Source organism: Vulpes vulpes, chromosome 2, assembly GCF_048418805.1.
Source record: "Vulpes vulpes isolate BD-2025 chromosome 2, VulVul3, whole genome shotgun sequence".
In the NCBI taxonomy this organism is placed as follows: domain Eukaryota; kingdom Metazoa; phylum Chordata; class Mammalia; order Carnivora; family Canidae; genus Vulpes; species Vulpes vulpes.
In genome coordinates, this window is record NC_132781.1 from 55,510,730 (window position 1) to 55,534,691 (window position 23,962).

Sequence of the window (23,962 nt, forward strand, 5' to 3'; positions counted from 1 at the left end):
AAGGTCTCTGTGGGGAGGTCTGCAAAGCAATGCCTGGCCTGAGGCCAACAGACAGTCCATGGTTCTCATTTCAGACAGTGCCTCCTGAGACTTGGGAGGGGCTCCCACCGAGTCCAGTTCCTGTGCCAGCTGCAGCCCTCAGGCCCCTACCGTGTGCTAAGGGCGCTAGGGATCAAGAGTCGATCAAACTTTTTTTTTTTTTTTTTGTTAAAGGCTTTAATTGGTTCCAACCATCCGCCATCTCTTGTGGGCCACTAGGAGGTAATCTACCACCCAGCACCCAGCAGAACCCTAGGCTGGCCAGGTTGCTCACATTGTAAGCTGGGCCCAAGCCAGGAGGCAGGCAGGATGGGAAGGGAGGTGGGCTGCATAGTCAGGTGGACTCCGACAGCGGGAGAATAAGGAAGAGGAAGCCCTCTGGCTGTCTCAGCCAGGAGGAAGGAGAGGCCAAAAGCACCCTAGGCTCAGAGACAGAGGTGGTCCCATCTTGGCCTCCCCTCTCCAGCCCTCAATCTTGCTGCCCAGAACCCGGGCCCCTGGGCCAGTCTAGAGAGAATCAGAAAAGCAGACAACAAAAGGCACCTAACAGGAGTTCATGGAGAGATGCAAGGCAGGTATGGGAGACCCCCACTTCCAATCCCACTGCCCAGGCTACTGGGACAGGGCAGGCTCCAGCAGCTTGAGGACACCGCCCACTAGATGCAGGCTGCCTGTGACCAGTACGTGGATGGCTACAGCGTCGCGGAGCAGGCTGGCCCCACTGCCTGCCACAGGGTGGGCAAGGAGGCCCTGTGGGAGACTGGGTGGCTGAAAGACAGGGTCCCGGCCTTGGCTGATCCACTGCAGGGCGTGGGAGATGCAGCTGAAGACGAGGGAGCTGGTGCTATGGGTGTGGGGTTGGTGGGAAGCCAACAGCAAGGAGGTGGGCTCACCAGGCTCCAGGCTGGTGGGGCTCCAGAGGTTGGGGCTGGCGTGCTCCTCATTCAGGTGGCTCCAGTGCTGTTGGTGTGCAAGGCAGCGGAGCAACACCTGGTCCAGGGTCACCATGAAGTTCTGCTGGTCTGCCGGGTACAAGGATGGGCACATGAGCAAGAGGAATAGGGGTGGGGGGCACCGGAGGCATGCTGAGCACCTGCCTAAAGCCAGGCCCTTCCTTTACACATACCATCACATCATCGGGCCTCACAGTGGGCAGTGCTGGGAGGAAACAAAGATGCAGATGGTGACCTGCCCCTGATCCTGGAGCTGGGGGGAAGCAAGGCCAGGTGGCTTAGCTTCAGAGCTGGGGCTTTTGCCCACTGAGCACAGCTCCCCACCCTAGCCTCACTGCCTCCAAAGGTAAAGCAGGGTCCAGCACCTGAGTGAGCGTAAGTAGAAATGCGGATTCCTAGACTCTCCCCAGCAGTCTGATGTGGAACCTGAGGATCTGTATTTTTTTTTTTTAAGATTTTTAATTTATTTGTGAGAGACACAGAGAGAGAAAGAGAGGCAGAGACACAGGCAGAGGGAGAAGTAGGCTTCCTGCAAGGAGCCCAATGTGGTACTCGATCCCAGATCCCAGGATCATGCCCTGAGCTGAAGGCAGATGCTCAACCACTGAGCCACCCAGGCGTCCCAGGATCTGTATTTTTTTTTTTTTTACACTATTTCAAATTGTTTTGAACATGACCCAGAGTAAAACACACTTTACGATGGCAACTCAGTACTCATAGGGGTGTATACAGATGTCTGGGACAGATTTTTCATAAAACTACCCTTCATGCAAGGTACACAGAGACAGCCAGAGGGCTTCCTCATTTTTCCCACTGTCGGAGTCGTTTAAAAAATGCTAGTTTAGGGGATCCCTGGGTGACGCAGCGGTTTGGCACCTGCCTTTGGCCCAGGGCGCGATCCTGGAGACCCGGGATCGAATCCCATGTCGGGCTCCCGGTGCATGGAGCCTGCTTCTCCCTCTGCCTGTGTCTCTGCCTCTCTCTCTCTCTCTCTCTCTCTCTGTGTGTGACTATCATAAATAAATAAAAATTTTTTTAAAATGCTAGTTTAAAAAAAAAGCTGGTTTACACTAGCATTTGATTTTTATTTATTTATTTTTATTTTTTTAAAGATTTTATTTATTTATTCATGATAGTCACAGAGAGAGAGAGAGAGAGAGGCAGAGACACAGGCAGAGGGAGAAGCAGGCCCCATGCAGGGAGCCCGACGCGGGATTCGATCCCAGGTCTCCAGGATCATGCCCTGGGCCAAAGGCAGGCGCTAAACCGCTGCGCCAACCCAGGGATCCCTAGCATTTGATTTTTAAATTGATTTTGAAACCAGCAGTGGGTTGCAGCCTGCATTTTGAAAACGGTTTCCCCCAGTAATTATGTTTTGGTACTGTGGTCACAATACCCAAAACGTACCAAACACTGTATATCTATACAATAAAACAAGCCTAGCTCCTACCCCAGACCAGTTCAGAAACCCCCACTGTCACCAGCAGAGCAATCCACTTAGGGACCCTCCAACCCCCTGCTCCTACCCAGGGGCCATACCTGTCACCTCTTACCTGCATTGCCAGCAGATGACACCTCTGTCAGGTTAGGGCAGAAAACAGCATAGTCAAACTGACAGGGCTAGAAGGCCAAGAGGAAAGACTGGCGTCGGAGCCCCCAGAGGATGGCCCACCACCCTGACTTGCACCCAGCAGCCCCCTGCCTCCCCCCACATCCCCACCTCTGGAGATGCCCCCACCCAGCTGAACCGCAGGGATGCTGTTAAGCCCAGCCATGGCACTTCGGCGGCCCATCCACCTCCATTATACCCTGCGGGCCCACGGCCAGAACCGGGCCGGTCGGCCTCCCGCCCACCCTCCAGCTGGCCCCTCACCTGCAGCAGCTTGAGCAGGGCCACGGGATCCCGGTCCCCCGTAGAGTTGAAAAGCAAGACGCGCACCTCAGGGCCGCTGGGAGACGGGCGGGGTTGGGGGCGCAGGGCGGTCAGAGTGTGGTACCTCCCGCCCTTCTCTGCGGGCCCCGCCCCCTCCTTCCTCCAGAAACTTCCCCTCCCCTCCGCCCCTCCCTGCGGCCCAGTCCAGACCCAGGTCCCGCCCCCCGCGCCGGCGCCTCCGGAGCTCACCGCCTCGGCACCCGGCTGCGGCGCAGCGCCTGGCGGAACCAGCGCACGCAGGCCTGCACGCTGCTGGCGGTGTGCGCACCGTCCAAGTACCAGGTGAGGGGCCCGCGCCGCAGCACCTGCGTCCGGCCCAACCACTCCGTGTCCCGAAGCCCTGCAGGGGCAAGGCAGCCAGCTCCCACCCTAGCCCTAAACTCACACACACAACCTGCCAGCAGGGCCCGCTGTTCGGGGCGCCCACCCTGAGCCCTCTCAGCTGATGAGCCTCTTATTCTTAGGGGCCAGTCACTGCGATCAGCTCTTGGGCTGCCTCATCTGATGGAATCTTCCCAGCAGCCCTGAGAGGGAACTATCATATGTTAGTCCCGTATTACATGTAGGCGGAGAGCCCTTAGCCCAGAGAGGTTAGGTCACAGAGCAAGTGTGCCAGGATGTGATCCGAGATCCTCCTGGCTCCTGTCATGGCCCTGACTGGGGGTCTGGCACACAGTGGGCACACCGGAATCATCTGCAAACGGGGTTTAGCTGCTATGAGTGCCTACTATGTGCTGAAAGCTTTGGGGGAGGCAAGAAGCCTGACAATATCTCCATTCTTAAGACCTGTCTTATGATGATGACAAGGAGGACAGTAGCACTGATGATAGTAGTACCACTGACTGGGTGCTATATCCCAAACCACCAGGCCCTGGTCTCAGCCCCTTCATGATGTCACCTCACGGTGGGTCCTGTCATCACCCCATTCGGCTCAGAGTCATGAACTCAAAGTCAAGGAAGCTTACTGACTTCAGAGCCTTTTGTTGTGGGCACTGTCTCAAACTGCTCCCACCTCTCAAACAGGACATGCTACATGTGAAGGGGCCTGACTGGGCAGAAGGTCCAACTCACCATGCCGCATGTGGGACGTGGGCTGGAACACGGGTGCCAGGGGCATCTGCCACAGGACACTGGGCCGAGACACCTTCAGCTCCCCAAGGCCTGAGGAGGGAGGGAGGAGGGACCCGTGTGGTCGGAGTGTGCACGGGACCTTCCAAGGCAGGCTCCACATGCCCCCTCCCCACCCATCCGCCCATTTACCTTGGTGGTCCTTTTGCTGCAGCCAGCAGCGAGCCAGCTGCAAGGCTAAGGCAGCATTGGACCGCTGGTGCTCTCCCTCTAGGCCCAGGGTCAGTGGCGGCCCCCCTTCCTCCAGGGCTTCCAGTGGTGGGCACAGGTAGAGAGGACACTGCCAAGGAGACAGGTGACAGCTGGTCAGGGAGCTGCCATTGCCAGCATCTTGGCGAAGAAGCCCTCCCTGAAGCTGTGGCTCCTTCCATCTTTCCACATCGACCAGAACCCACCAAACCCCGCTCCCAGAAAGAAAATGTGCTCCAGCTGGAGGAGCAGTTATCCCTCACTGTGCAAATGGGCAAAAGTGAGACCCCAAAGGATGACGTGTCTCCCCAGTAAGCTGCCACCCCCGCCCCAGTGCTGCCAGACTCACTGAGATCTTTTGGGCACGGTCCTGCAGCACTGCCAGGGGACCGTCAGGCTGGAGCACCGTGAAGGCAGGGACGCCATGCTGGGGAGGGGAGGAGAGGGAAGGAGGGAGGGAGACAGGCTGCTGAAGGTCCTCTGTCCCTGGGTCTGGGCAGTTCACTTAGCCTCCCGCTCGAGGGGAGGGGAGGTGGCTCTTGCTCCACACACTCAGCTGAGACAAGAACCCAGGCCCCACTGACGCCCAAGACCTTATCCTGAGTCAGGAAACAGATGCCCCTGCCCCACTTCCCTGAGCCTTGAGGCGCAGGCCCAGGCCATCCATGGACCTCCTCTGCCCTGGGCTGCCTGGTACCTTGAAGATGCCCCCTTTCTGCCATGCGATCTCCTCCACTGTGTCCCCCAGAAGGCTGGTGTGGTCAAGGCCAAGAGAGGAGATACCACACACCACAGGCTTCCTGCAGAAGACAGGAGAGCCATGATGGCACTGCCCTGGGCTCATGGCCACCATCCTTCTCCCCGCACAGCTGTCCTCACCTGATGATGTTGGTGCAGTCATAAGCACCACCAATGCCCACTTCCACTACTGCCAGGTCTACCTGCAGAGGACCAGAGGGACATCAGGGGCCTCGAGCAACCAGCCAGCTGAGCTTTCCCTCCCTGAGGCCTCTCAGACACAGGACTTTGGGGGAATGCACTCGTACCTTCTCCTGGAGGAAGATGTGGAAGGCCATGAGTGTGAGGAAGCGGAAGTAGGCCGGCATGGAGACACAGCTATTGCTGTCCTGCGGACAAGAACGTGTCAGGGCCCAGGCCCTGTCACCTCTGCTCTGGGGAGGTGGGGTCCTGAGAGGTGGAGCCCCCTCTGGGTCCCTCCAGCGCCCCCCACCCTGCACACCCACCAGCCCTCCTGCATGCGCACCTTGGTCTCCTCCAGCCGGTGGTAGAGGTGCCAGAAATGCTTGGTGAAGAGCTCAGGGCTTATGGGCTGCCCATTGATGCGGATCCGCTCCCGCACCTGCACCAGGTGGGGAGAGCTGCCGGGAGACCCGTGGTCATCGGAACTCCCTTCCCCAGTCCCTCAGACCCGTCTTCAGAAACCCAAATCTGACTGTGTCACTGCCCTGTTAACCATCCTTCTGTGACTTTCCTCTGGCTTTCAGTGTCTCAGCTCCTCATCCGGCCTCCCAGGCCCTGATGGGGCTGCTGCCATTGGCCTCTGGGCTTCCCCTCTCCCACATCCCAACAGTTCCCTGTGCCCCAGGCCCCCTGGACTATCTATAGTTCCTCCAGCCTGCCCCCCCCTCACCTTGCTCAGTCTCTACTGAGTTGGCCCCTCCTCCAGAAAGAAAAGCAGCCCCACCCTATACCCCAACAGGCTGATCTGGAATGTGCTCTGGGCACCAACAGGCCCCTGCCAACATGCCAACGTCTGCCCCCACAATGCCTGTTTTCTAGCCCTGGACAGCAAGGCCCCATCTGTGTGCTCAAGATGCATCTCCAGGCTGGCCCACAAGGCTACATGGGCTGAAAGTCAAAGGCTGGGTTTTTACCCAAAAAAATATTTTAAAAAAAAATACTTTTTATTAAAGTTTCATTTTTTAAAGTAATCTCCAGCCCCAACATGGGGCTCAAACTCACAACCCCGAGATCGAGAGTCGCACTCTCTACCCCGTCAGGCTGCCCCGCCCCAAAAATTATTTTAGAAAAGAGATTGTCAGCTTATATTTGAATCCTCCAAGCTCCGCTTGTATTATAAATCCCTCTCTACATTTATTTTGAACAATGAACTGTGAAGATAAAATATGGCCTGAAATGATCTCAGCTGATTCCAGACAGCCACAGAAGGCACTTGATGGAACTAGTAAAATAAAAGGAAGCAAAAATCTTAAGTCCCTCCACCCCAAGGACCAAATCCTGAGCAATTAATCACCACCTTTATCCTACTGCTTGACTGGTGGCCAGGTAGGGAGAGGCATGTGTAATACGGGGAAGAGTACCTCACGTCTGGTCCATACCCCATCCTCTGGTATGAGTTTTGGGTGCCTGACAGCAAGCACGAGGAGGTGCTGCCCCATAGGGCAAAGCAGTGGCTGAGGCTGGCAGAGCAGAAGGGAGGCCTTGACACACTGATATCATAAACTACCTAGACCTTAAGCCCTAATAAGCCAGGTTTTCTGCTCCTTACTGTAGAGACATCCAAACTGATAAATATTTCTCTGTGATTTTAAAGCTATACGTGAGGGCACCTGGCTGGCTCAGTTGGTAGAGCATGGAACACTTGATCATGGGGGGTTGTAAGTTCAAGCCCCACACGGGGTGTAGAGATTACTTAAAAAAAATTTTTTTTAAATCTTATAGGAAAAAAAAATAAAAACAGGATGTGGAATTTAAAAGTTAATAAAAGTATCTGACGATTCTTGCTATGTATTTAGTTTATACATCCAAGTTGCTATCCCCCTCCCAAATTTGTTTCATTACGAAAGTTCAAGACTGCCACAAACTGGGGCCAATATGTTAAAAGCTAATGGAATGGTTATTCCATTAATAAACCAACACTGGGCAGAGAGACAAGCAGTTGAGCTCCTGCTAGTTGGTTCCAAAGCCCTCCAGAGAGCTAAGAGATCCCACATTTCTCCACACCTCAGTACCTAAAGAATCCTGTCTTCAGGCCGTAGCTTCGGAGAATACGTTCCGTGAAGGCACAAGTGGAGCCCTAGAAAGAACAGGTCTTGTCTGGCACGCCTCACCCTCCCACACCATCAAATGGCTATCCTGCTCCTGAGTCCCATCCCTCACCTTCCCCTTGGTCCCAGTGACGTGAATGATGTTCAGCTGGTCCAAGTCTTCCACCTGAGACAGAGACAACTGCCTCAGCCGCAGACTCATTGATGGGGGAGGGCGGGGGGGAGGGGTGTCACTGGCCCCACCCACCTTACCTGCAGACCACTCCGTGCCAAGTACAGCTTCATTGCTTCCAGCTGTGTCTGAGGATCACCCCGCTGGCGCTTTACCTGCTCCAGGTAGCCAGCATTGGTCTGCAGGGTATTCAGTGTGCGCACTGCATCCTAGCAACCACAGTCCCCAGGTAGCAGGTTAAGACCCACCAGCAGTCCACAGAAACAGAGGAACCCCAGGGCATCAGTGGCCAAGCCAGGGCACCAAGCCTACAAATGCCAGCCCTGTTACCCCAGCCTAGAGGTTAGAGAAGTGGCATCTTTCCAGCCCTGGCAGAGATGGGAGCCTGTGGCAGTTCAGCCCCACCTAGGAGTGTCAGGCAAGCAGGTTACATGCCTAACGGGAAAAGCCTCACTTCCTGTTCCCAGTTCGGGCTTCCCAGTCTTCACCCCCCACACCAGGGCCTTAGGTCTTGTTCCCTCCAATGACATCCACATCTATACTGGGTCCTAAATTGGGAGGGGACTGCAGGAGCAGAACCACAGAAGGCTGGGGTCTTAGAACTGGAGGAGTTTGAACTAGGAATCCCTGGAAGTTTCCATGCCCAACCCTGAGGATGGGGCTCCGCATTCTGACCCAAAGAAGAGCTGCTTGAAGCACCCAGATGGAGAAGAGCAGGAGGCTCAGAGGAACAAGGGTATATATACCTGGGGTCACCCAGCTGGCAAGGTGGGTAGCTACAGTCTCAGGAGAGTCTACCCTGGGGGTGAGAGTGCAGGTGCTATTTATTTCTCCTTAGGGTCCCAACAGCTGGTTGGAGGCCCCACACCCATTAAACTGTTAACTGCCTGGCAGGCAACAGGTGTGGTCTACGGAAACCAGCCCCAGCAACAGAGCCTGGTGTCAATTTTATTTTCCAAATTCTTACCCCCACCAACATGGGGTGAATCCTGCCTGCCCCCCAGTTGCAGGTACTTTCCTGATTCCTGGAGACTCCAACCCAAAATCTCAATTCTTGGATCTCTCAAGTGTGAATTCCTGAAACTCTTTACTCTCCCCCCAATTCCACCACCCAACCGCTTAGTTGGGACTCTGGAGAAACTGGACCTCCTGTCACTGGGCACCCCTTCCCACAAGGCGGGACATCTTAGCCTCAGAATTCCCAGAATCGGCGGCCCAGGCCCAATTTCCTGGTGCCTGTCCCCACCCCCGGGCTCCAGGATGTCCCGCCCCCGAATCCCCCACCGCCAGGCTCCCGGTCCACCCCAGCCTCAGGACCCGGAGTCCGGACGCCGTGTGACTCTGGCCCGGCCCACGTGTCATCATCGCACGACCGCTCGTCGGCCCGCCGGATACCTGATACTCCATGCCGGGCTCCTGCGGCGCGGGCCACGCGCTCAACCCTCGCCGCGCCTTGACCCCGGTCGTTGCACCGCGCGGGGAAACTGCTGCCAGGAAGAGAGCCACGCGCAGGTGGCGGCGTGCCTGCGACATACTCCCGGCGCCCGCTACCACTCGCTAGGCCAGAGCAGGAGACGCCCCGCCCCGCCCCCGCCCTCGGCCAATCAGCACCGCCCAGTGCGTCCTCCGGAACCAATAAGAATCCGCGGATGCCATATTTGTGAGGGGCAGGCCCGGGGGCGGGGTGGGTGGTTCGCCCCTGTTTGTGAGGGGCACGCTCCCCGAATGCCCTCTACACGCACTCAGCATCTCGAGGACTCGGCCACACCCCCAAAATAGTCCTAGTCTGCACCCCTCAGCCTGGTGATCCACGAGGACTAGCTCTGAGGCGGCACAGAAGGCGTACGCTTGGAGGGAGGTCCTTTAATTCAAGCCCAGAAATGTCACGCCTTAACGCACAGACCGCAGGCGGCGGGTGTTCGGCCTCTGCGCTCCTGAATCTGACAATCCGGTGGCGAAGCGATAGACCAAAACCCAAGCACCTTCGCTACTGGGGCTACTACCGTCCCTGGGCAGCCTGGGAAGGCGTCCTGGAAGAAACGACATCCTAACAGAGGCCTGGGGATGAGGCGGAGTCAGAGGTGGCGGAGCAGCGGGTGTGGGGAGAGGTTTCCAGGCAAAGGGATGGAATGCAGGTGAAAAGCAAAGGACTGAAGAGGGAGAGGGCGGGGTGGAGAGGGAGGAAGGGAGGGAGAGAGAAAACGAACTAACTAGCCCGAGGGAACTGCACTTCCACCGGGTGGGGCCTAGTTGCCCCGGAGTGCCAGAATGCCTGATCCAGCAGGACCTTGTAGCCTAAGAAATTTGGATTAAATTTGGAGAACAATAAAATGGTTTTTTAAAAAGATAACAAAAAAAAAATAAATAAAAATAAAAAAGATAACAAGATCAGGTTTGCGTGTTGGAAGACTTACTGTATGGAGAATTAACTAGAGAGCCACGTGGGGAGGAGACAATCTATCCTAGTTTAGGGGTGAGGAGGACTTGTCCCAGACTTTCCCGTTTTTGACCTTCTTGGCCAGAACTGCTAGCATGGAAAAAGTAGCATGGAGATTCCTTTTCTTTTCTTTTTTCTTTCTTCATAAGATATGCCTGTCATTTATTTTTCAGCCCTCTGTAGGATTAAAAAGTCCTTTTTGCATCACATTGCCATGCTCCCTGCTCTTGGTCCTCTTTTCCATGTACTCCTTCAAGCATTGTCTCATCTCCTGATCGAAATCATTGCAATGACCGAACAATTTCAGAATGCTGTGATTTTTATGACATTCCTTAAGCAAGTTAATCAAGACATTGCATTCTTCAGTGTGCAGGTGTAGAGAGATAAGACAATGCATCTTTAGAAGGTGAAGGAGCACAACAGAGCAACCTGATTGTCGGCCACACCCAGAGGGCTGAAGCTACAGTCACCAGCGAAGACTCCCCATCCAAAGGCTGGTGGCCTGGGCCCTGGGCAGCTCCCGGTGGCAAAAGCTCCCATGCCCTCCACAGCTGACCGGGCTCAGAGATGCCCTTTTTATAGCTCAGGTCACAGAAAGGTGTATGGATGGGGGGCTGGGGGGCGGGGTTGGTATAGACAACACTCTAGAGAAGTTCCCACAGGCAAAAGATAATCCTTCAAACAACTGATTCCAGCACCTCCCTCCCTCTTTCCTGCCAGCATTGGGGGTAAATATTTATCAGAGATTGTTTGATTTTTGAAATAAACATATGACATGTTGGGAAGATTCTGTCATTGGCTGGACTTCTGCTCTTTACATCACTGTTGGGCATCCTGACTCTGGCCCCATGGGAAATAGATGCTTTCCCGTCTTGGTTTTCTTCTCCTTCTCTTCCTCCTCCTTCTTCCTCTTCTTCTTCATTGAAATGTTCTCTATGCGTATACATGCATATAATAACTGCATAGAAATGATCATAAAAAGGAGCTTTAAATGTTTTTTGCTTTGTGGGATCCTGGCAGGTTCAGTCCATAGAGCATTCAAGCTTTGATCGTGGGATAATTAAGTTCAAGCCTCATGTTGGGTGTAGAGATTACTTAAAAATAAAAATCTTTAAAAATAAAAAATATTTTTCTTTGCTCACCCCTACCTCTTAAATTCCTCCTTTGGTGACATCCAAGTATGCATCCCATCATGTTTTCTAAGCACATGAGATGACAGACACATCTAGACATCTATAGGACTTTGTCGATGTTCATGACAATATTTTCTGCATCTTAACACTTTTTTTTTAACATTTTATTTATGAGAGGCACAATGAGAGGGAGCGAGGCAGACACAGGTAGAGGGAGAAGCAGGAACCTTACAGGGAGCCCGATGCGGGACTAGATCCCCAGGATCATGCCCCAGGACCACGCCCTGAGCCGAGGGCAGACACTTTAACCGCTGAGCCATCCAGCATCCCATCATCTTAACACTCTTATCCAACAATAAGCTTACAGGGATCCCTTGAAGATACCGACTTAGCAGATAGTTAAAGAGCACTTGTTTGAACCATGCCCTGTTCTAAACACCTTCTATACAGTTGGTCATTTATCCATAATGACCCTATAAGACTAGTATTAATGTTACTAGTATTAATGGCCTGTTTTCACAAGTGAGGAAACAGGCCAATTGCCTCCCTCCTGCCCTTGTGCCGGGGCGGGGACCCTGCTAACTCAGTGGCAGTGGCAGTACTATATTGCACCAACCACTTGCCTGCTGAGGGGCATTCATGTCACCTTCCATCTGTGTTTTGCCTGCTGAGTGGCATTCATGTCACCTTCCATCTGTGTTTTGTCTCTGGGGACAGCATGTGCCCCAGGGGGTTTTGTTTCTATGGGTAAGATCCCCTGTAATGAGAGTTTGGGGTCTATGGGTATTTGCAATTCTTTCCCCTCACACTGTTATATTTGCATCCCACCAACTGTGGGTGAGGATACCCCATTCCCAGAATGTCCCCCAAACTGCTGGGTGTAGAGTACCTTGTCACTGTTACTCTGCATTTCCCTGGCTGTGGTAAACGTGAGCATTTTCCATACATTTATTTCTGTAAACTGCCTCCCTCATCCTTGGCACACTTTCCTACTGTCTGTTCATCCCCTTCTCGGCAGTTATAAAAGCATTTTGGGGATCAAAGACATTAGTCCTCAGTTCTGTCCTGTATACACCAAGTTTTTTTTTTTTTAAGTAGTCTTGTAGTTTTTTTTTTTAAAAGACCATATTTTTTTAAATTTTTATTTATTTATGATAGTCACACACACACAGAGAGAGAGGCAGAGACATAGGCAGAGGGAGAAGCAGGCTCCATGCACCGGGAGCCCGATGTGGGACTGATCCCGGGTCTCCAGGATCGCGCCCTGGGCCAAAGGCAGGCGCTAAACCGCTGCGCCACCCAGGGATCCCCTTGTAGTAGTTTTTAAAGTAGTTTTGTTTTGTTGTTGTTGTTAAGTTACTGTTGGGGGCTTAACTTAAAATTCACAAACCCGAGATCAAGACCTGAGCTGAGATCGAGTCAAGCGCTTAAATGACTGAGCCACCCAGGGGCCCCCCAAATGTTTTTTCTTGATCTACTATGGGTGGCCTCAGTTGATCCATATATAACAGGGTGTACTGGAGCTCCGGGTCATTCCTTCAGGAATGAGACCGCAGGGAAAATAAGATGCCAGGAAGGAGTCTCTCTTCTCCCAGGTCAGCTGGAAAACTCCATTTATCTACATTCCTAAATCTTAACCGATCTCTTTCCCTTTGCCCTGAGCAAAGAAGTCTGTTGATTTCCCCCTCTCTAGAGCGGACTGCATTTGCAATCTTAACAATCACTGAGCTACCGACTTCTGTTCCAGTTGGGAACAGAATAGATGCAAAGGCATGAAGGCAAGCAGCAGCCCAGAAAATTCTGGGGGTCTACCTGGTATCATCCCAGTTGTGTAGGAAATTATAAGTGGTGACTAGGGCTTTGGCAAAGCCACCCAGTGGCCTTGGGCAGGTCATGTCTCCTTTCCCCTGGACCTCTGTTTACTCCATGGTCTCTAAGGACAATGGTCATCATAGCCACAGACACTGGGAAATTTGTAGGAGTCATTTAAGGGGGTGGGGGTAGAATAGAGTTATCTTCTTTTCCTATTTTTTTTTTCTTTTCCTATTTTTATTTTGTTTTTAAATCCTAATATTTTGAGGGAGGGGATGCATGGGTGGCTCAGTTAAATATCTGACTCTTGATTTTGGCTCAAGTCATGATCTCAGGATTGTGAGATCAAGCCCCTCCTCTGGCTCTGTGATGGGCATGGAGCCTGCTTAAGATTCTCTCTTGCTCCCTCTCCCTCTGCCCCTATCCCCTCCCTACTCTCTCCAAAAAAGATAAAAATTCAAAATAAAATAAATCCTAATATTTTTTGATGGATAATACATCATATCATTCAATTAGTCAGAAGTACAGAAAATACACAATGAAAAGCTTCTCTCCCACACCAGGTCCCAGCATCAATAATAGCTCTCTCCAGTCAGTTATGTTTCCTGTGATCTCTTCAGAGATATGTCATCCATTTGCAAGCAAATATAGAGATTTCCCTTTTATACTTGCAGATAGCAGACCATATACACAAGTCTGCATTGTACTTTTTCCATGTACCTTTATATCCTGAACCATATTTTGGACCATGTTGGTACATAAGAGCTGCCTCACTGGCTACTTTGTTTTTTTGAAGCTGCTCAGTACTCCTGGTGCGGAAGTACTACTGTGGATTTAGCCAGTCTTCTACTGATGGACATTTAGGTTTCTAATATTTTGCCATCACAAGCAATGTTGCAGTGGGTAACATTTTACCCTCATCATCTCTTCCATGTGTGAGCACATCTGATGGATGAATTCCAAGAAGTGCATTGCTATGTTAAAAGGGATTGGCATTCAACATCTTCATACATATTGCCATATACACATACACATCGTTCTCCAAAGGGGTGGGATTAGTTTCCACCTCCATGCCTCCACGGGGCACAAACTGGCCATTTCCTCCACAACACAGACCTTAGCCAACTTTGATCCTTGCCAATTGCACAGGTGGAAAAATGGATTCTCAAGGTAGTTATCATTTGCATTTATTTTATTTGGAGGATGCTAAGCACTCTGTCTTATGTTTAAAAACCATATGTAGGGGCAGCCCGGGTGGCTCAGTGGTTTAGTGCTACCTTCAGCCCGGGGCATGATCCTGGTGGCCCGGGATCAAGTCCCACATCGGGCTCCCTGCATGGAGCTTGCTTCTCCCTCTGCGTGTGTGTGTCTCTCTCTGTGTGTGTCTCTCGTGAATAAATAAATCTTTAAAAAATTTATTAAAAAATAAAAACAAAACAAAAAAAACCATTTGTATGTATGATTTGCTAACCTCCTTTGTATCATTGCTTTTTTAAATTTTTTTTAAAGATTTATTTATTTATTCATGAGAGACACAGGCAGAGGGAGAAGCAGGCTCCTCACAGGGAGCCCGATGTGGGACTCGATCCCGGATTCCCGGATCACGACCTGAGCCAAAGGCAGGCACCCAACCACTGAGCCACCCAGGCATCCCTATTTTTTATTTTTTTTTAAGATTTTATGTATTTATTCATGAGAGACAGCAGAGAGAGAGAGGGAGACAGAGACCTAGGCAGAGGGAGAAGCAGGCTCTGTGCAGGGAGCCCAATGTGGGACTCAATTCCAGGACTTCAGGATCAGGCCCTGAGCCGAAGGCAGATGCTCAACCAATGAGCCACCCACGTGTCCCCATTGCTTTTTATTTTGAAAGTCACAGATGTTTATAGAAGAAAACAGAGAAATGTGTAAAGGAAAAAAATCAAAGGCAACTTCATCACACACCTGGAAAACCAATGTTGGCTTTTTAGTTCCAGGATGAAAGTATTCATGCTCTCCAGAAAGGACAATAGAAACAAAGCCATTGTCTGGAGAGAAAAAGAAAACAGGGATGCAAGAAAACTGGCAAGTGGGTCAGTGTCCCCCCACTGGAAGCAGATCTGCAGATGTATATAGAGGGGAGCAAGGGCCAGGAATTCTTTTTTTTTTTTTTTTTTATGATAGTCACAGAGAGAGAGAGAGAGAGAGAGAGAGAGAGAGAGAGGCAGAGACACAGGCAGAGGGAGAAGCAGGCTCCATGCACCGGGAGCCCGATGTGGGATTCAATCCCGGGTCTCCAGGATCGCGCCCTGGGCCAAAGGCAGGCGCCAAACCGCTGCGCCACCCAGGGATCCCCGGGCCAGGAATTCTAATTTAACCCCCACCCTCTCAAAGGGAAAGGATGTCATCCATCCATCCATCCATCCATCCATCCATCCATTCATTCACCTCTGTGCCAGACCCTGGGCTTGGTGCTGGAGACACTGGGTTCTGGGGACAGATGGCCAAGTCCTGCTTGTAGAGCACCCTGTCCAATGTGAGAAGACAGTAAAGAAGGAAACTCACAAAGGAACATACATCTTTGCAAACCCTGATAACCCTGATTAGAGCCATCCTCACTGCTATAGGGGCAGGAGGCTGAGGTCCGAGAGAGGGACAGAGACAGCTTGGGGTCACACAGCAGGTCAGCAAAGGCCCTATGCTGGGCCCCAGGGTGGACTTTTTAAACTCAGATCAGCCTGTGTCACTGCCCCCTCTCTTGGCCCATCATGCCCTCCAGATTAATAAAGCCCATAAGCTCACTGTTGCCCAGCTTCCACCCCCTCTTGCCTCACTAACCACCGTAGCGCACCATCCTTACAGCTGGCCAGGGACTTCAGGAATCGGTCTGGGGGTCTTCCACTTCCAAGCTTTTGCTCACATTTACCTTTGCCTGAAATACTTTTCCTCTATACTTTTCTCCTTTGCTTTTTCGGGCAGGTTGCTTTCAGTTAACATTTATTAAACACTTATCCCAGTACTTGACATTGCAATCTCTTTTTGTGTTCTTGAAAAGTGTGTGAATTAGAGATTGGCCCCATTTTATAGATAGAGAAATCGAGGTTCGTCTGTTGTCAATGAGCTGGGTGGCCCTGGGCAATTTGCTTCCCCTCTCTGATCCTGACCCTTGGTCTCCTCCTTAGTAGGGTGAGACTGAAATGAGCTCTGTCCTAGCCCATAATTTCTGGGGATATCTATGGGTGGATATTTCACTGAGGACAAGTCTCCAAAGGCTACCACACTCCAGAGCCTGGACTAGAGGGGTCCAGTGGTTCCTTTCTTGCTTACGGATACCAAGAGAGGTTCGAGCTCATTGGTAGGTTTGTACAGAAGCCTGACAGCCCCCGGCCCCGGGGTTTTAACCCTTTGATAAAAAGACTCCTCCACCACCCAATATCTATTTACATCTAGTGACCTATAAGAAAATATTTATTCTGTAATTGGGGAAAGAAAATTTGCATTAGAGGGAATTCCATATCCCCAGTGGTGTGGCTATGCCAAACTCACACCCTTGAGTCTGGCTACTAAGGTGTTTATGGATTTAGTTGGAGGGCAACCGGGGCCTTAAAAATAGGCCTCCCTCTGATCCTGTAATTCTATTTCTAAAAATGACCTTGAGGAATCAATTGGAACTGTGCTCAGGGCCCCATGAGCCATGTTGATCACCCTCCATCTTAGGTGGCAGGTTATAATACAAGGCTCATGATGCCCTCCTTCCTGAAACCCTTTGTTCTCTGTGCTTCCCTGACACCTCCCTCCCTGGTTCTACTTCTTCCTTCTTCCTGCTTGGCTGCACCTTCCCCACCCCCTGTCCTCACCACCCCCATCCTCATGTTGGAGGGCCCCAGGGATCATGCTTCTCTCTCTCCAAGGTCCCAGGTCTGGGATGATGTCTGAGTTTCAAGTGCTACAGACATGAGTGGCCTCCTGACATCTCCCCCAGGCTTGACTACAGCAAGCACCTTAAACTGGTCATATCCATAGCATGTGTTCCCTTGTGTTCTGCCCTGAAACCAGCCAGCCAGGCAGGTCTTCCCAGCTTGGGACAGACACAGCTTCACCATTTGCCCAGCTGCCCTCACCTTGGGTTTCCCTCACCCCCAAACCCCACCCATCCACAGCCTTTCCAGCAGTTCCTTCCATGTCACCACTGCTGTTCCGCCCTGTCTGTAGTCTTGCTGCTGCTCCTTTGGACACACACAAGCATTCTCTTGTCATTTAAAAAGAAAATCAGATCTTGTCTCTGTTCCGCTAAACCCCTTCAGTGAATTTCCACAGCATTTAGGGTTACATCCAAACTTTTGTACTCACCATCTCTCTTACCATCACCCCCAGCCCTGCTGGCCTTCTCTGGGATCCTCAGATACACCTGCTCACACCCATCTCTGCAAAGGTCCACACCTAGTGAGCCCTCGGCATTAAAAGTACTCATGTCATCCTCACAATAGATTTTTGAGCACTTTGATTATCCTCATCATACACATGGGAAACTGAGGCAGAGTGGTTACTCAGCCAGCCGAAGGTCACACAGAGAGAATGTATGACAGAGCCTTAGGGCCTTTGCATTGGTGGTTCCCTCTGCCTGGATCATTCTCCACCAAGTTCCCATGACCGACTCCCTGGCATACCAGGTCTCTGCTCAAATGTCGTCTTCTTGCCACATTCTGTTCACCATCTGCCCTTTTGTTTAGCCACTGGGGATACTGAAGCCCAGCAAGCGGCTATAACTGACCTGGAACTAGGCATGGCCCACATGTTCTTGGGGTCTTCCTGGGGTCCCCACTCATGGCCAAGAGGGGCCCTCAGAGGGCACCAGACATGTGACACAAGGCCTTGTGGTGGGCCAGGCCACAGAGAGGCTGGCTTCAGCCCGGCCTCCTCCCCTGGGGCCCGACCCTCTTTGGACTGGCTGATACCTTCTCTGCTCAAACCTGCAGACAGCTGTCTTCCTGACCTCCAGTGGGAAGAAGTGTGTGGAATTTTTTTTTTCATTTGCTTATCTCACTCTGCAACCACAATTGTCTTCAGCACCTCCTCCCTGGGGTGTGAGATTTATGAGCTGTGTCCTTGCCAGGTGCTGTACTGAGCCCTTCTGACCAGGGAGTAACTGAGGACTGGAGGTGCAGAATCACCTGCGAAGCTCAGCAGCTGGCAAGTGGCGGAGCAAGGATTCGGCTTAGTCCCAACTCCATTTGATTCCAGCTGCTTCCGGTTTATTTATCTTTTATTTCCTCTCTATACCCAGAGTGGGGCTTGAACTTACAGCCCCCCCCCCCCCCCCCCCAGCCCCAGATCAAGAGACATGCTCCACTGACAGAGCCAGCCAGGTGCCCCCAGCTGCTACTGATCAAGCTTGGGAATCCTTGGCTATTTTTTTTTTCATTTGTGACTTGGATTTTCTTTGATAATAGCTAATATGAATTCTTTCTAAACATCAGCACTGTGCAGAAATCTTTATGCAATGCTTCTGTTCCTGGACCCATTTCCTAGAGGAGGCAAAAGAAGGCCTAACAGGGAAAATAGCTTAGTCACTCAAGGGCTCTATAACACCAGCTCCAGACTCCACCCTCAGGCCACCCCTGGACCCTGCCCCCACCTGCCCTGTGTCCTGCAAGGGCACCTGTGACCTGGTTATTTGATCAATGGGGCTCTGGCCTTGAGCTGGCTCTTATTTCAGAGGGAGGCCTTACTGCCTCAAGGAGCCATGCAAAATGCCAATACCCCATAGCTCTTGGAGTGTCCTCAATTCTCTCTCCCCTGCTGAGGGGACCCATACCGTGTGACCCTGGGCAAATCACCTCACCTCCCTAGGGTCCTGCCGTGTAAGGTAAGGGGGCCTGGATGACCTCACGGGGGCCACTGCTCTCAAACCCTTGCATCTGGGGCCACCCCTCCTCTGCTGCTGGGCAGAAGGTTCTATGGGTCAGGTGGTCTGGGTAAAGAGTGGCCTGGCCTGGCGTGCAGCCCCAGGCTGGCTAATGGCAGCCTTAAAATTCTGGCCTGGTCTTCAGACTACAGTCCCAAGAGGGAGGGAGGTGCTGACTCACTGTGTGCCCATTCAACAGAGGAGAAAACTGAAGGTTATTGAGGCCAAGTGACTTGTCTAGTGCCTGTCAGGTCCTGAACCTTGATCTCCTCACTCAGACTCCTGCAGCCAGGCGAGTTCTATACCAGCTCCAGCCAGTGTTCGCCCAAGCCAGGCTGGAAGGTGGGGGGCCGGCCTGGGCCAGTCTCCTCACCTCTCTGAGTCCCATTTCCTCATCTGTAAAGCACAGAATGCTGTCATGCCCACTTCAGAGGGGTGCAGTGAGGCAGAATGAGAGGGTGCTGGGCCTGGAGCCCAGAGCAAGCTCCAGATGGGGGTTAGAAATTCAATAGGCTAGGTGCTTAACTGTTCACTATCGCACCTTCCAGATCTATAAAATAGCAACAACATCAGCAGGGGACCAGGGCTGCCACTATTACTATTATTCTTACTATTATTATTTAAATGGAGCTAACAACCCTTCCTTATGGAGCAGTCAGAATTTAATCTGGTGAGATCCAGTGTAAGAACCATGTCTACAGGGCAGCTCCGGTGGTGCAGCGGTTTAGCGCCGCCTGCAGCCGAGGGCTGGGATCCTGGAGACCCAGGATCGAGTCCCACGTCGGGCTCCCTGCATGGAGCCTGCTTCTCCCTCTGCCTGTGTCTGTGCCTCTCTCTCTCTCTCTCTGAATAAATAAATAAATAAATCTAAAAAAAAAAAAAAAAAAAAAAGAGCCTGGAGCACAGGAAGCCCTGTAAGGGGGTCTCTGCACCTCCCAGTCCTGCTATCAGTTCTGCCTTGCAGACCCCTCCTCAAGAGCTTCCCCCCAACCACAGCGGGCAGGGGTTCCCATGGAGCCTCTGGCCTGGTTAGAAGGTGGAGCTGAGGCCCACAGGGGAGGCCCCTGATCGCCTCAAGCCCACAGAACAAGATTTTAGAGAAGACAAAGTTTTCCCCTGGGGCCCTGCCAAATGTGGGTTATCACTGTTGATGACCTTGCCGCCGCCCCCCCCCCCCCCCCCAGGGAGTAGTTACTAGTTACACAGAAGAAAGATCTTAGAGAGGCAGGAGTTACCTGCCCCAGGTAACTTTACCAAGCTCTCCTACCTGGAAGGATGGAGTTTTAGCTGAGAAAGGGCTTGCAGATGGGCCCGGCTGCTCCATGGTAGCTTCCCACTGCACCTTCTCAGCCAGGAGGTTGCCAGAGACCTGGTACTGTTCATCCCTGGGCTTCCTGCACCCTAATGGGGCTGGGCACGGAGTGATCCCTGAGTGAGGGCGCTCTGTCAAATCCCCTCTGCCCAGGGCTTGGCTGGGCTAGAGGAAGGAGGGGGTGTTGGGGGGATTCCCTCTCCCTGCCTGTTGGCCTTGGCCAGGGCCTCCCCAGGGCCCAGGGAAGAAGGTCTTAGCTGATAGGTGCCTGCTCTCATCCTGGGATGGGCCTAGGGAGGGACCTCTCTGGTGAATCTCCCGGGTTAAATAACAGCCCAGGGAGGCTAAAGGTGAGTGGGAAGGTGGGGGGTGTGCTGTGCAGAGAGAAGGGAGCCCTTGAGAAACTTCCAAACCTTGGGGCTGGGCTTCCTGCAGAGCCAGGCTGGCCTTATCTGGCCTCTCTTATCACAGCCCACCTCTCCTCACAGTTAGGGCCGTTGGCCCTGGCCCTGCCATGCTGGGAGCCCCCGGCAGCAGATGCAGGACACCCAGGCACTCTAGACCTGAGGAGTCAGAGGCTGGGTTTTCCCAAAAAGGAGCCAGGACAAAGACAGAGTTCTCCGCCTGCAGGGTGAAATGGAGGGCTGGCCTCCCAGGGCTGGTGGAGGCCTTTCCACCCTCCCCCTTTCCCCCTTCAACCGTCAGCTTGCATGGGCTGACCCGCTGGAATGGGTGCCACTCGCAGATGCCAGGCCCTCCTCTAGCTGCCTCAGGGTAACACCCCACGAGGCCCTGCCCTCTGGGAGCTTTGGTTCCTGACCACGCATCTCTCTCCACAGACAGGGCAACTCCTTCTGCATGCCAGGGGTTGAGGCATGGTTAGTCCAGGCCTCCCCTCTGGGCAGTTCTGTGTTGGGGGACCTTGGAGCCAGCAGCTCCAGGGCTTAGGGTCTGCTTTTTGTTTGAAAATACAGTTTGGCTGCATGAGTAAAAATACGAAGGAAACAGGAGAAAACACAGAGAAACGTGAAGAGCAAAACCATCCAGGTACAACCAGGGGTAATGTTTTAGTGTGATTCCTTATTTTTCTTATAAAATGAGTTCAAGCAATAGAACTGGAACATCTTTCTAATGCTATGCACGTGCTGCCCGAATCCCAACCAGCAGCGTTGGTTGGCCAGAGGCACCCACCTGGACACGGGAGTCCCAGGTCTGGACATGCACTGAAGGCAAAGAGCTGCTCTAACTTACCGAAGCTGAGGGAGGTTCTCCCAGCTTTTCCCCACACAGGGCTGCCCTGAATGTCGTGGACACACTGGGAGGAGGTAGCAGAAAGGGGGTTAGGGTAGTAGCCTTTGTGTGGCCACTGCACACCTGGCCACATGGCCCTTCTGTCTACAGGACGAGAATCAACCCAGAGACGTGCCGTCTCTACCAGGTCATTCCACGATGTCATTCCACGATGTCTTGGCTCTCATGTGAGACTAGCCAAGACTAGTTCGATCCCCACTCCTCCTTTACAGATGTTCCTGCTTCCTGTCTTTGATCCCCTTTGTCTTGTTTTCCAGGAATCCTACAGCTCCTGGCAAGCCTTCACCCAAAGCACCCACCACTGAACCCAATGTAGCGTGGCCTGATGGTCAGCCCTCACTCTCATCAGCATGGGACCATCAGAGGCATTTGTCCAAGCCACCACTCCCTCCTGCCCAGAACACCCTCTCCCTGGCCCCTGCTTACCTCATCATTCCTGCTCTTGATTCCCTGAGGACATCTGAACACTGGAGGACCCAGGGGGCCATCATCTCTGTTCTCTCTTGCCATGTGATCTCCTCCTGCCCTGGACCATTATAAACCATGGTGCTGACAGCTCCCAAAGGTGTACCCCCAGTTCAGACTCTGGGGCCCTGAGCTAGCCTTCGATATACACCCGCCAACTCCACTGGATGTCCATCTGTTCTCTCCATCTTACCATGTTGGACCACCCATGCCTTGGCCCCACCTCCTGCAGCCTTCCCAGTCTCAGGGATGGCAGCCCCAACCTCCCTTCCAGCAAAGTCCAGGACTCGGGACTCCTTTCATTCACTCATCCAACCTGAAAACACTTACCCTCATAGCATCATCACATAGATTGACACACTTGCCACCAGCCACATTACCAGGCTGGTTCAGGCCCTCATCGCCTCATGCCTGGATTATTACAGCCCTGTTTCCCCTGTGTCCAGCTTTCAACAGAGACATTCTGACCTTTTAAAACGCATGTGCCGGGAAGCCTGGGTGGCTCAGCGGTTTAGCGCCACCTTCAGCCCGGGGTATGATCCTGGACCTGGGATGGAGTCCTACATCGGGCTCCCTGCATGGAGCCTGCTTCTCCCTCTGCCTGTGTCTCTGCTTCTCTCTCTCTTTTTCTGTGTCTCTCACGAATAACAAAATCTTTAAAAAATATAAAAATTATAAAAATAAAATGCATGTCCCCCTCCGCACAGGGCTCTCTGAAAGCTTCCTAGCCTTGGGTCCTGGCACTTGTGCCACCCTCTACCCGACCCCTCCCCAAGTCCCATTTCTCTCGTGGTTTCTGCTCCTGTGTCACCCTGAGCCCCTCCCACCCTTTCCCCACTATTCCACTTTATTGTTTGCCACACAATTTATCCCATCAGACTAGTTCGAACCAACTAGAATGTGAGTTCCATAGAGGTGGGGGTGGCCACTGCTTGATAGCTGTATTGGGTTCAGAAAAGTCTGGTCCTTGGAAGACACAGACAATACATGCTGAACAAAGGAATGAAACAATTAGGCTGGTAGTGAGGATGCAATGAGGCTGTCACTGTATCAGTGGAAATGTCTTTTTTTTTTTTTTTTTTTTAAAGATTCCATCTATTTTAGAGAGAGAGCTCGAGTGGGAGGGGCAGAGGGAGAGAATCTCAAACAGACTCTACGCTGAGCATGGAGCCCAACATGGGGCTTGATCTCAGATCATGACCTGAGCCCAAACTAAGAGTCTGAACCGACTGATCCACCCAGGTACCTCAGCAGTGGAAACTTCTGTAAGAGAAATTGCTGGGTCAGAGAACAAGAGCCTCTGCAGCGCAGCTTTCTATCTCCTTCAGAGAGAGGAAAAAAAAAAAAACACACACACCTCTGACAATTTAGGCCAGCCCTGTTTTCCCTCATGGTAGGTCATTCAAAACTATTGACTCTAAGGGCGCCTGGGTGGCTCAGTCAGTTGGGTGTCGGACTCTTGGTTTCCACCTGGGTCATAATCTTGGGACTGTGATATCCAGGGCCCCCGACCCCGGGCTCTGCGCTGGGTGTGGAGTTGGCTTGGGATTCTCTCCCTCAGCCACCCCCCCGCCCCACCCCATGCACAAAGGAATTCATTAAAAATCATTTAAAAAAATAAAACTATTAACTCAATAACCATTAGGACAACTTGCAGTTGTTTCCATATGGATTTGATTACTTACTAGCTATACTGACTTGGATAGAAGTCCATGTCCATCTGGAACTTCAAAATGTGACCTTATTTTAAAAGATCTTTGCAGATGTAGCTGGTCGAGATGAGATCATACCGGATCAAGATGGGTCCTAAATCCATTGACTGGTGTCCTCATCAGAGATAGCCACACATAAAAGAAAGAACACGAGGTGAAGACAGAGGAAGAGACTGGAGAGGTTCATCTACAAGCCAAGGAAGGCCAAGGACTGCCAGCCATGACCAGAAGCTAAGGAGACAAGGCATGGAACATTCTCTTGCAGAGCTCTGCTGATAGACCCTGCTGACACCTGGGTTTCACCTGGATTTCACTTTTAGCTTCTGGAACAGTAACAGAATAAATATGTTATTTATATGTTATTACATGTTAACCCAATCTGGTTAGGTGATTTCCTATGGCAGCCCCCAAAAACTAAAACACTAGTCAAGAGGCCTTGGTGGCTGTTAAGCATCT

General features: G+C 52.1%; 1 protein-coding gene across 4 annotated transcripts; it reads right to left on the minus strand.

Moving 5' to 3' along the window:
- Window positions 1-189: 189 nt before the first annotated feature.
- On the minus strand, window positions 190-23,615 carry FPGS (folylpolyglutamate synthase). Of its 4 annotated transcripts, XM_072741946.1 has the most exons (17): window positions 23,480-23,615; window positions 21,756-21,855; window positions 19,974-20,116; window positions 7,524-7,652; window positions 7,384-7,437; window positions 7,236-7,300; window positions 5,507-5,621; window positions 5,289-5,369; window positions 5,122-5,183; window positions 4,940-5,042; window positions 4,592-4,669; window positions 4,186-4,333; window positions 3,997-4,086; window positions 3,115-3,265; window positions 2,866-2,941; window positions 2,546-2,612; window positions 190-1,061 (listed from the first exon to the last, which is right to left on the minus strand). In XM_072741946.1, exons 3-17 carry the CDS (start codon window positions 20,028-20,030, stop codon window positions 652-654), a joined length of 1,686 nt encoding a protein of 561 aa, XP_072598047.1. In that variant the 5' UTR covers window positions 20,031-20,116; window positions 21,756-21,855; window positions 23,480-23,615; the 3' UTR covers window positions 190-651. The 4 variants fall into 4 exon arrangements, with proteins under 4 accessions (XP_072598047.1, XP_025865144.1, XP_025865143.1 ...); XM_026009359.2 differs by lacking the exons at window positions 21,756-21,855; window positions 23,480-23,615 and having other exon boundaries at window positions 19,974-20,299; XM_026009358.2 differs by lacking the exons at window positions 19,974-20,116; window positions 21,756-21,855; window positions 23,480-23,615 and adding an exon at window positions 8,839-9,090.
- Between the last annotated feature and the right edge of the window lie 347 nt (window positions 23,616-23,962).

Bases quoted from the DNA above. Each gene is read 5' to 3' on its own strand.
- FPGS (XM_026009358.2), bottom strand. From the start codon at position 8,976: ATGTCGCAGGCACGCCGCCACCTGCGCGTGGCTCTCTTCCTGGCAGCA. The intron at 5,184-5,288 runs GTACGAGTGCAT...GGTCCTCTGCAG, and splicing joins ACATCTTCCTCCAGGAGAAG to GTAGACCTGGCAGTAGTGGA. The intron at 4,670-4,939 runs GTACCAGGCAGC...TCCCCTCCCCAG, and splicing joins AGAAAGGGGGCATCTTCAAG to CATGGCGTCCCTGCCTTCAC.